The 10,751-nt window shown below is 47.5% G+C and overlaps 1 protein-coding gene across 2 annotated transcripts in view; it reads right to left on the bottom strand.

The window, feature by feature from the left end:
* Window positions 1-407: 407 nt before the first annotated feature.
* The window catches only part of WDR59 (WD repeat domain 59), a 49,048-nt gene continuing 38,704 nt past the window's right edge, over window positions 408-10,751 (bottom strand). Inside the window, exons 19-26 of one of the 2 annotated variants that reach the window (XM_050978792.1) lie at window positions 10,356-10,534; window positions 8,879-8,960; window positions 6,913-7,025; window positions 5,772-5,919; window positions 5,607-5,679; window positions 4,443-4,569; window positions 3,885-4,027; window positions 408-2,042 (exon numbers count right to left, since the gene is read on the bottom strand). In XM_050978792.1, coding sequence (XP_050834749.1) covers window positions 1,807-2,042; window positions 3,885-4,027; window positions 4,443-4,569; window positions 5,607-5,679; window positions 5,772-5,919; window positions 6,913-7,025; window positions 8,879-8,960; window positions 10,356-10,534 — 1,101 coding nt within the window. In that variant the 3' untranslated portion in view covers window positions 408-1,806. The remainder of the gene's footprint in view (window positions 2,043-3,884; window positions 4,028-4,442; window positions 4,570-5,606; window positions 5,680-5,771; window positions 5,920-6,912; window positions 7,026-8,878; window positions 8,961-10,355; window positions 10,535-10,751) is intronic. The other variant, XM_050978793.1, reaches the window with a different exon arrangement.

Below are 10,751 nucleotides of genomic sequence, written 5' to 3'. Positions count from 1 at the left end.
GCTCTCCCCGCAGCTCCGGGCAAGGAGCGCCCCGGCCCTGGGGCTGCCGCGGCGCCGGCAGGACCCCGGTGTCCCCGCCTGCTTTCCTGGGGGGCAGACGCTGCCCAGGGCCTCCCCAAACTGCAGGATGTGGGCTTGGGTTTGCCGACAGCTCAGACGCCGCCCGCCTTCGCTTTCCCAAGAGGAGCCTCACAACCGCGGGCAATTCCCAGTCCGGTGTGGCAGGAGTCAGCACAAGGTCCCAGCCACGGCTGGGGGACAGCGCTCGTGGGGCTCTGCTACTACCGAGCCCCCTGCTTTGGGGTGCAGGGAGAGGGCCGTGGGTGCAATACTCACCACCCAATGGGAGGGGAGAGCCGCTGGGGACTCCCCATAGAGAGCCATCAGAGTAACATTTGATCAGAGCAGCACTTAAAAAAATAATTTTAATGTTTTAATTGTTTAAGATACATCATCTGTTTATTCCACAGCAGGATCCTACTGCCTGAGCTAGCACAGGGGATGGGAAGGGCAGTGGCACGTGGCCCCACTCAGCAGGCAAGCGTGGGAGAAGGGATCAGTGCCAGTACAGGTGGGGGTAGCTCCAGCTGGCTCATCCCTGGCAACACATTCACCCAAATCCAAAGCTCAGGCTGAAGCCAGCCCTGGAGAGGCACAGGCTGCATGTTCCAGGAGTGTACACACTGCACCACAGCATCCCTGGACTGGGAGTGCCCTGCAGGCACAGCCCCAAACAGACAGATCCATCAGTACATTCTCCAGTTGATGCTCTACAGTTAAACCTATTGCCTCCAAAGATTTCACCATTTTTCCAAAGCCCCCTTTTCCCTAGAAATTGCTGCTTCCCTGTTGAAGAGCCTCATCACTCCAGCAGCAGCAAATCTCAAATTAACCCTAATTTTCCCTATAGAGCTTGGAAACAACAACCAAAAGGAGCTGTATGGAATAAGTGTCCTTTTTGTGTGCTCTCAGTGAGGGAGCAAAGGCTTTCCAAAACACCACATCTAAAAGACAGTGTGGATCCCAAACTCAAAAGGCAGATACCTTTCCCAGTGACCAGGAAGTGTCACCCCCAAGACAGGGACAAGTTAAAGTGCATTTTATCACCTGGTCAGAGCAGGAGATGGAGACACCTTACTAGAACTGCTGGAAGTCACTAATCCCAGGTACTGACTAGTGAGCAGAAATTATTTAAGATGTAATCCTGAAAAATGCCATTTCCTTTTCTTGCTTTGTGTGGAAATATAAACGATGTAAACAGCCATTCAAAATAAGGACCCTGCTGCTTCCAGGGAAACTCTGAGCATAGTTCCATGGACTATTTCCTCTTCAAGCGCCACTTACCACTCACCTTCAGAGCTTACTATTGCTTGAGAATTATTTCTGCTTTAATTGTGTAAAACAACTGTTTTGCTCAGTTTGAGCCCACATAAGGAGGCACCTGGAAAAGACTCTGCATTGCTGAAACGAGCTTGGCTCTGCCAGGTGGGCCCCTGCCAGGGGAGCTTTCAAAAACCTCTTCATCCCAAACTAAGGAATATTCATACACCCTTCTGCAAAAGAGAGCAATTTTTCTGGTCTGGCATCCATTGCCAGCAATGGACATAGGGAATTTGGTCTAATTGGTCTGAAAGTAACCTGGGAAGTGTAGGAGTAATGGAAGCACTTGTAAACATCACCACAGCACATTGCCAGGACGTCCTGCTTCAGCTCCTTGCGTCCATTTCCTCCAGAGAGAGCGGAGCAGAGCTGACTCAGCATGGCTTGGGAATTAAATATTCAATCAGTGCCCGCTGTCCCCACTGCTCAGAAGGTGCTCTCGAGCAGGCAGTGGCACCCACAGCCCGTGGGACAGACCTCCTGGGTGCGAAACCACTCCATCATGTGGCTGGTGTGGCCGCCGTGCCCGCAGGTGAGGCAGAAGTTGGAGGAGCCCCGCACGGCCACGTGGCAGATGGCGCACTGGAAGGTGAAGCCCTTGCAGATGGCGCACTGGGTGCCGCGCACCTCGCTGCGGCAGTGGCTGCAGTACACGCCGAACTCTGCCAGAGGAACACAGAGAGTGGGACAGTCAGTGCTAGAATCATGGACAAACAGCCCTGCCAACAGCCCCTCACACTGCCCAAAGCTCCATCAGGATGGGAGGGTGGCTGGTGTTTAGAGATCTTGGTTTGCTCTCCCCGCACGATCAAAGGAATGGGCAACTGGAGCACTGAAGCACTGACTGGCCCACCAATTCCCCTGATGGCTACATCTGTCTGCTGGAAATGTGAGCTGGATTTCAAGCTTTGGGGACACTGACTCATGAAGACTTCCTGCTCATCTTGTCCACCTCTTACCACTATAAAGTGTCATTAATTAAGCAAGAACAGCCTCCATTTCTCATCAGAGAGCCCACCTGATGCTCCTGTATCAGACTGTCAGCCATGGAGGAGCATAGGCAGTGGATTAAGTCACCTGTTTTCACCCCAATTACTCCTCAGAAGTTGTCTTGGGTGACAAAGTGAAACTACTGCTGTTTCTCTGGCATCCTTCACCTGTTTTTCTTCCCCCCCAGGTCAAACAAATCTGTTTTTATAGGTCTGTGAAGACAATTTGGCAGCTGTCCTTAAGCTGGGCATCTACGCTGCTGAAAGTATTTCAGGAGGAAAGTTCTCTTTACCTATTTGCTGGCTAGCTCACCTAGTTAGAGATCTTGCAGTTTTAACATAAGGACACTTCAGCCCAGGATCAGAGATGAAGACAGGGCATCCCAGAGGGAACACAGGACATTCATCAGCACAGAGCTGAGCATTGCTGGCATGGCAGTATGTGAATTTTTCAGCTTTCCTGGAGAGATGTTACAGTATACAAAGCCCTTGAACCAATACCTGCAAGCCTCACCTCCACCCAGAACTGTGAAGAGGTCAAACCGATTTACGGGCAGAGCTGGCCTCTGTCAGAGGTTAAATGCCACATTTACTGTGACATTTCAGTAACCAGTGGACACTATCCATGTAGCAGGGTGCTCTGCTTAAGCAGGAGTAAAACTGCTTGGATTCTGCCTTACTTGCAAGCTATCAGTGATGGATTGAGCAGGGTGGGGGGCCCTGCTGTTCTTAGGGAAGAATGCTGAAACCAGCTTGATCACACTACCCCAAATTAGACCCATCACATGGATAGTAAAGCAAATGTTGGCATCAACAGGGATGTGAAAACCCTGGCAGGGAAGGGAGAGGCAGATGTTTACAGAAGAAGAAACCAAAGAGCTGATAGCATCTTACTCAAAAATAAAGCACGTTCTGTTGAGCAGGCAGGACAACATTTTATCTAAAATTGTGTGACTGACAGTCAATCACTTCACACCATAAAGACCAGTTCCATTTTTAAATGGTGAAAAATTTTAACACACCTCCCTTAGGTGTGTGTGAAGATCCTTACCTTGGGTGGGGACAGCCCTCAAGGTCACTCCTCAAAGCTGAGTGAGAGAGATTTGCCCATGGTCATTGCTATGGATGGACATCAGTGTCTACCTGATAATTATTAAGCTAGCTTTGATATTATTTATTTAATTTAAGTTTTAATTTTCTATACTGTGTGGTAAATAATTCTGATTAAGGCCTTTTTAGTCAAATGATTATCATTATATTAATCAATTTAAATAAACTCTTCATATTTTATTCATATTAAATAATTGGTTTGCCATCATTAATCCTGTGGAACAATTTGTACCAAGGTTCAATTACACCTATATAACCACTTTAAACCGTTGTGACTCGCTTGGGTGGATCTCTGATAAAATGTGTTCATTCCATTCACAACGCATCCTGCCCTGCAGATTGCACGTTCCTAAGCTCCTGAGGGAAAGCTCTGGCTCTGCCTGAGCAACTGGACCAGACACTCACCAATTCCCTTGTGGGGATCAGGAGGACACGAGACAAACTTCAGAACCTCAGCCCGCTTCTCTCGCAGGCCCCAGCGATAAAGGATTTCTCCATAACACTTCTTAAAGTCATCAAATTGCTGAGTGTTGGCAGGATCCAGAAGCCTAAAGGAACAAACAGGCTTGTAACTGATTGACTCTCAGAGACTCTGGTTGCAATCCTCTTTCCTGTAATGGCTATGCAACTAGCTCACATTGCTGGAAATGCATCAGGGCACCTCCCATGGGTTGCTTTGCCAAAACAGTGCTGAACACAAACTGCTCTGGCCTTGATTTGTTCTACACTCCATGGGGGGATTGTCCTTTGGGACTCCCACCATGGCCTCTTAGGGATGTATCATGTGTAATCCCAGCAGCACTGATCTGCAGGATGAAGCTTCTTCAAGTAATTGTGTGAATGATAAGGTCCAAGGGGCAGGTGTGGTACTACACAGCACCAAGAGACCTGGCCATGGAGTTCCACAGGACTGAGACACAAGTAAGGCATCTCTGAATACCTCCAAGGCATGTGATAACCTACCTTTTGTTTTTCTCATGCTGGTCCTTCTCCCTCTCCCGAGGATCAGGATACGTCAGGTTTCCGTAGCGGAAGTCATCTGGAGAAGACTCGCACCAGGGAGTGGAGGTCTGTTCTGTGTCTTTGTTTGCTGCAAACACCAAGAGGCTGTGAGTGCATCTCCCCCCTCAAAACTGCAATCAGGAAGGGACATGAAAGACCACAGGTTTGCACCCCTGTGTTTCAGTCCTATCTCTGTCCTACCACCCTCTGCATTCCAATAAACACTGCCCCGCTTCCAAGAACTACGTGCCAGCCTCTACGTGCCAAGTGCTTCTACTACACTTTTGGTGAAAGGACTTAATGGGCATCACCAGGCAGAGAAATTTGATGTGGAGGAATCCTTTTTGCCTTCTGCTTTAGACAAAAAGTAACCAGACAATCAATCCCATGGAGTTTGCTTGGGAACATTTTCCTGGGCGGACTTGGGTTCCTCTTTCCTAGACAGGGAGGACTCTCATCACCAGGACTGCTGTTACGTAAAGGGGCCTCTGCATGCAAGGTACTGCCCTGAGGCCAGGGAGATGACTGCTAATAATTGCTACAAAAGATTATCCACTTCCCTAACCCCCATCCTCTTCTCTTCCCCATGTCACACGTGCATTGATATCACACTGAGAAGTTACAGCTGTGGTGCTAACAGGGCTGATGCTGCCCCAGGCTGTGTGTATCACTAGGAATCTGCCAAAAGTTTCGTCTCTGACACCAGAGCCCCGCTTTGTCACAGTGAAAAACCTCTGTGGATATTCATAGCATCAAGAACCCAGTCTTTCCAACTGCTGCGTTTCTTCCAGTGAGAGAAGAAAGCCCAACACTGCTTTTTCCCCAAATGCTGTGGAATTAGCCAGTTGATGACATTTTGGGGCCATTTTTGATACTCATTGAATGAAGTATTTACTGAAGTCAGAAGGTGCTGGACTGCAGGAGCCTCGACACAGATACTGCAAGGCCGGCTCACTTCCAGCCACGGAGTCACACCATCCTGGCCAAATGCCCTAGAACTGCTCTGGCAGAGCACATCTGCAATCCCAGCCAGTACTAACTCCCTCTTTTCCCCACCATAGGAACCATCTAAAACCTTGGCTGGAAGGGTGGGAGATTCCTTTATTTACTAGCCAGGTCTCATACCTATGCTCCAGCCTCCTGTGCCAATCCCAGGATCTGACATGCTGGAACAGGAGCCAGAGGAAGTAAAGCTGGGCTGTTGAGGGGGAAAGGAGAATAAATCATGTCATCTATGTGAGAGATGTTCAAAGATATCCAAGACAAATGGGAAAGAAATGGCAATCGTACGTATCGGCTGTGGGAGGTCAGGTTGGAGGCACGCTGAGGAAAGGGGACACAAGAGTTGGGGCACCCCTGGAGCCTGGACTGGGCTTCAAACACACTGCAGAGCATGGCCAGGGTCTGGACATCGTGGAGCTGTGAGTAATGAGCCAACCTGGGAAATGAAAAAGACAATGTGAGACTGGGCAGAATTCAGTAGCAAAACCACTGAGACTCCAGGGCAGCTAATTTCAAGCTGGTTGGACACATGGGTTTGGGTGTCATGACTGCCCACAGGAGACACATGCACTGAGGGACTGGGTTGGCTTTTCTGTCACACCTTTGAGAAGCCAAGTTCTCCTTCTGAAAACACTCACACCCTAACTGGTGGGAGAAAGATGGGAGCTCTGGGAATTCAGCAGTACTTGGGCTCTGATGTAATGCTGGAGCCATTAGACTCACTCCCAGCCACAACATCTTTTTGACAAAGCCCTCTGCACAAGGCAAAAGGCTGCTGCAGGTTTTCTAGGAGGCTAGGAAGTTTCCAGTTTGCTCTGAAGGCTGAGAGTGATAAAGAACAACCTGTGCTGTGCTCCCACTGCTGACATGCAGCAGGGGAGGGCTCAGCCAAGCAACAGCATGGAAAGTACAGCACACAAATCCTGCACTTCCAAATAGCATGGACTGACAAATATTATCAGTTATGGATTATGTAACTCCTGAGCAGATTCACATGGAAAACATTTGTAGCTAACACTTGGCTTTGTGGCCACTGGAACACTTCCCAGTAAAGCTATATGATAACAGGGAATCTAAAGGTGAAAAAAAGGTGCTGGACCAACAGGCTCGTTTAGTGGGGAGCAGGAAACCCAAATCTCCAAGTCAAGCACTGTGGGCATGGAAAGCAGAGCTCCACCTGTGTCTAGCCTATTGCTCAATGCTGGCCAAGGAAGACCTGACTGATTGGTGGAAGGTCAAAGGCTGCCTGCTGTATGTCAGAAACACATTTGGAGTTTCCCTTTGTGATGCATCACAGGCTTGAGATGGGAAAAAAAATCCATGCTGTGGCACTACCTCAAACCTGAAATGATCCCTTACAATACATAGTTATGGAGGGTTCTGCTTCAGCAACCATTCCTCAACCCCTCCCCAGCATTCAGACACGTACAAGGACTCCAGTAATTGACGTCCAAATGGATGTTGTGCCCAAGGTATCTCTAAATCTGGGTCAGACTTCGGTCCAAGACAGAGATCAGTGGCTACCATGGCCAGTGACCAAACCTGGCAGACAGGAAGGAAAAGCAGCAAAGCTACAATTAGGATTAACCACACTCCCAGGGCATAGGTGTGCACAAATTCACACACAGACAGACAGATAATAATGGAGCTTGTCTGTTTGGTTTTTTTTTTCCCCTGACAGCAGGGAACAGTTTTGGTCTCTGTGTCACGAATAATGCAGAGAATAACACAAACCCAAAGCTTTCCCTGTCCCACTCACTTTGTGTTTGGGTTAAATGCAAAAGCAGAAGAATCTGTAGTCTATTAGTGCATTTTATAGTCACAAGCCTCAAAATGGTTTAGATTTGATACAGTTCTTGGGTTCAGTGATGTCTGGTGGCAGAAAGTTTACTGGTAAATCATTATTTGCATGAGAAGTACCCTTTCATTAGTGGTATCACTGAGTACTGTTCTCCTAATGCAGCCTGGCACAGACAGGACACTGTTTGCTTTTTCCATTTCAGAAGTTTAACCACTTCACATGAAATTTCTCCTTCATTTATCATCCTCTACTTTGAAAATAGTTCCATCTTGTCAGTCTCTATCCCACTGATCTAGGACTATTTTTTTCTGCTGTGCCTTTAAAAATGGGACAGTTAGAATATTCCAGGGAAAAGGAAAGTTCCTAGTTTAGCATGAAAAATAAAGCAGGAAAGGAAAAAGAGCATGGTGCTAAAAAGACAGCAGAAATCAAAGAACTGACAACATGGACAATAAAGAGAAACCACATGCACCAAGTACAAAGAACAAACAGCTAGAAAAAGTAGCCCCAAAGCTGCTCCCTGTGAAACCAGAGAGAGCAACCAAAGAGAAACCGAAACAAGGACTGGGCTGAGTAAGAGAGAGCACAGAAAGCAAACAGGAAAGATGGCACTTCCTACACTGCTACAGAGCACATCAAACCTGTAACTTGCAAGTCAAGCCTGTATGTCTGCTGTGAGCTGCACTACAGGCTGGAGTTACACGGGACAGGGAAAACCAAGCATAGAAACAGAGTTATCTCAGAGAAATCTTGCTGAAGTTACTCCACCCAAACTCTGGTCTCTGGTCCAATGTGGACAAACCAGACTGCAAGAGGAAGAACAGACAATGGGGAATCAGACCTACTTTCTCTCTGCTGGTGTCGCAGAACCCACCAAGAAGCAAGACAACAGCTTGAGTCAGCTTCTGCTTAGATCAGGTAAGCCTATGCATGTTGCCTATCCAGCTCTAGGAAGAGCCAAATGCTGAGGAGATGTGCACAGCTCCTATGGCACTGCCAATTCCCATCTCTTTCAGGTTCTCGTGTCCTGTCAAATGTTCTGCCTGTTGCAATGGACTAATCACAGTAAAAGCATGGGCCACAACAGCCATTTTTCTCCTATTTTTAGCTGAAGGCAAATAGCCAGCCCCATTTTGGGGCCCCCGGGCCCAGGCTCTCTTGGGAGAAGATAGCTGCAGTTAGTACCCAGTGCCAGCAGAATGCCAAACAATGGGAACAATTACATAAGTATGAAAAAAATTATGGATCAAAATGCTGACAGCAGCTAGGCAACTCTGTGCACAGTTACTCCATTTGATGACTCAAAAGCAGGCTGCATTCCTCACTTTGCCTACAGGAATTCCCTGAAAAATGTGTTTCACTCAGTATGACAAAGGGCATAAAAGAATCTGTGTGCAGTCCTGGGAAGGAATCTCTCTGCCCAGAGTCAGCGAGGTGGGGACCACCCTGGCAGCTGCTCCACAGGCTGGGTTCACCACCCAGAGAGTCACTGACAGAGCTGCTGAACCCCAGTGGCCTCTGGGTGCTGGTGACAGCACAAGCCATTGGAGGGTAGCCCAGCATGCTGAGGAAGAGGTCAGATTCCATGGCATACCTGTACGAGATCCCTCCGGCCCACAGCCAAGGCTGAGGCAGCATTCTTCTGGCAAGTCTCCTGGATGTTATTCACATTCAGTCTGAAAAGAAAGGAGGTAACTCAGCTCTGATTGGCACATTACCTACAAAGGTGGGGAGGAATAGGGGGAAGGGGGATCATGGCTCTGGCAGCAGTGAACAGCCCAGACCTCCCAATCAATACAAGGCTCTTTGCATGGCCAGGATTCCATCCCATCCTTCTCTCTTATTCAAGGGTCACTGCCATCCTCCCCCCCGCTATTCACTTTTATTAATACACCACACATCAAGTCTAAATCCACACTAGCTGGGATTGATTCTAAGCAACACCGTTTCCAAGAGCATATCAGACCAAACTTCTGCTGAGGTATCACGAAGTCCAGAATCATTCTTGTCCCTAAAAGCTGGTGCCACTGGCTACATGGTCCTGTTCCCATTCAATCCATCAGTCTGCTCAGGCTGACTCAGAGGGAGACAGGGGCATACTGGGAAGAACCAGGCCTGCTGGGGGATAACACCCACTGTGTGAAGCCTTGACAGGCTGGCAAGGTGGGCTGAGGAAGCCCACATGTGCTTTTCTGCCTGTCATGAGAAATCTTCCTAACACTTCAACTGCTTGAGATTTTTACAGTACATGGAAAAGGGTCAGGCTGTTTACACAAGATGTCCCAAGAAGAAAGGTCCAACAGGTTTTTCAAAAGAATATTCTTTTTAATAACATAGAAAGGGAGAGAAAGAAGGGTTTTTTTCCCTCTCTTTCCTTCCTCATAAAGGAAACCTGCTTCTTCCCTGAATGTCCATAGATTGGAAATTCTGTTAAGGACCAGGCAGTATTACCAAAGCTAAGAAAGAAAATTCAGGAACTGAGGGTTTGTAACCATGTGATTTAGAAAGTCTGGGAAAAGGAAGTCCTTTGTTTAAAAAAAAAAAAAACCAAAACAAACAAAAACACAAAAATACCCACAGAACTCTATCCTTTCCAATAACACAGAACAACCTGCACAACAGACCTGACCTGTACAACCAAGACTCCAAGTGGGAACATATTAAATACTTCTGAAATTAAAAAGATTTTATGAGCTGTTAATAGTTTTACAGCCATTTACTGAGATTTTTAAGGCTGTGCATTTAACATGAGATTTGCAAAGGAATTTCTACTGATAATTTCTCTTTTTAGCAGGTAAAAATCGGAACCTGTAAAAATTGTAGTGATGATGCTGATTCAAACTCTGCTCACACCTCATCACAAATTTCTTCCCTCATATTTTTCAGATTTAGAGGAGACAGGTGCCCTCTCACAGGCAGAGTGATACCAAAAAAAGCAGTGAGGCAAGAACAGAGGAAGAAGGTAGAGAAACACTCATGGATCCATGCTGACTGATGTCAGGATTAAAGCACAGTAATGCCAAAGACAGCTACTTTCATTTGGAAAAGGATGACAGCCCACGTGTACTCACATGTAGAGCTCTCCCAGCAGTTTGTGGACAGGCAGCAAACAGGAAATATCTTGGATAATAACTTTCCCAGCAGCTTTGATGGGTCGGTTGTTGGCATCTGTCCCCTCTCGTTTGCTTTTCCACCTCCTTGATTTCTGCAGAACCAATGGCAAGGTGTTACTGGGGAAGAGGACAGCAGGCTGCTTGAGACAGGGAACAAAGCACTAGGGTCAGGAATAATGCAAGCAGCACCCAAACCTGCCTTTCAGAAGGCTCTGTGTTACCCTGGAAAACATCCATGACATGCCCAGGAGAACAAGCATCTCCATCTGTAGGAAGTGAAAAGCAGGTCAAGGCAGCGAGCTCAAGGTCAAACTCACTCAAAAAGTATTTTGTGAGTTTCCCTGTGAAAGCCAA

This window comes from Serinus canaria, chromosome 11 (genome assembly GCF_022539315.1).
Source record: "Serinus canaria isolate serCan28SL12 chromosome 11, serCan2020, whole genome shotgun sequence".
Classification (NCBI taxonomy): Eukaryota; Metazoa; Chordata; class Aves; order Passeriformes; family Fringillidae; genus Serinus; species Serinus canaria.
Note: the sequence above shows the minus strand (reverse complement) of the source record. Positions and strands in the feature narration are given on the sequence as shown.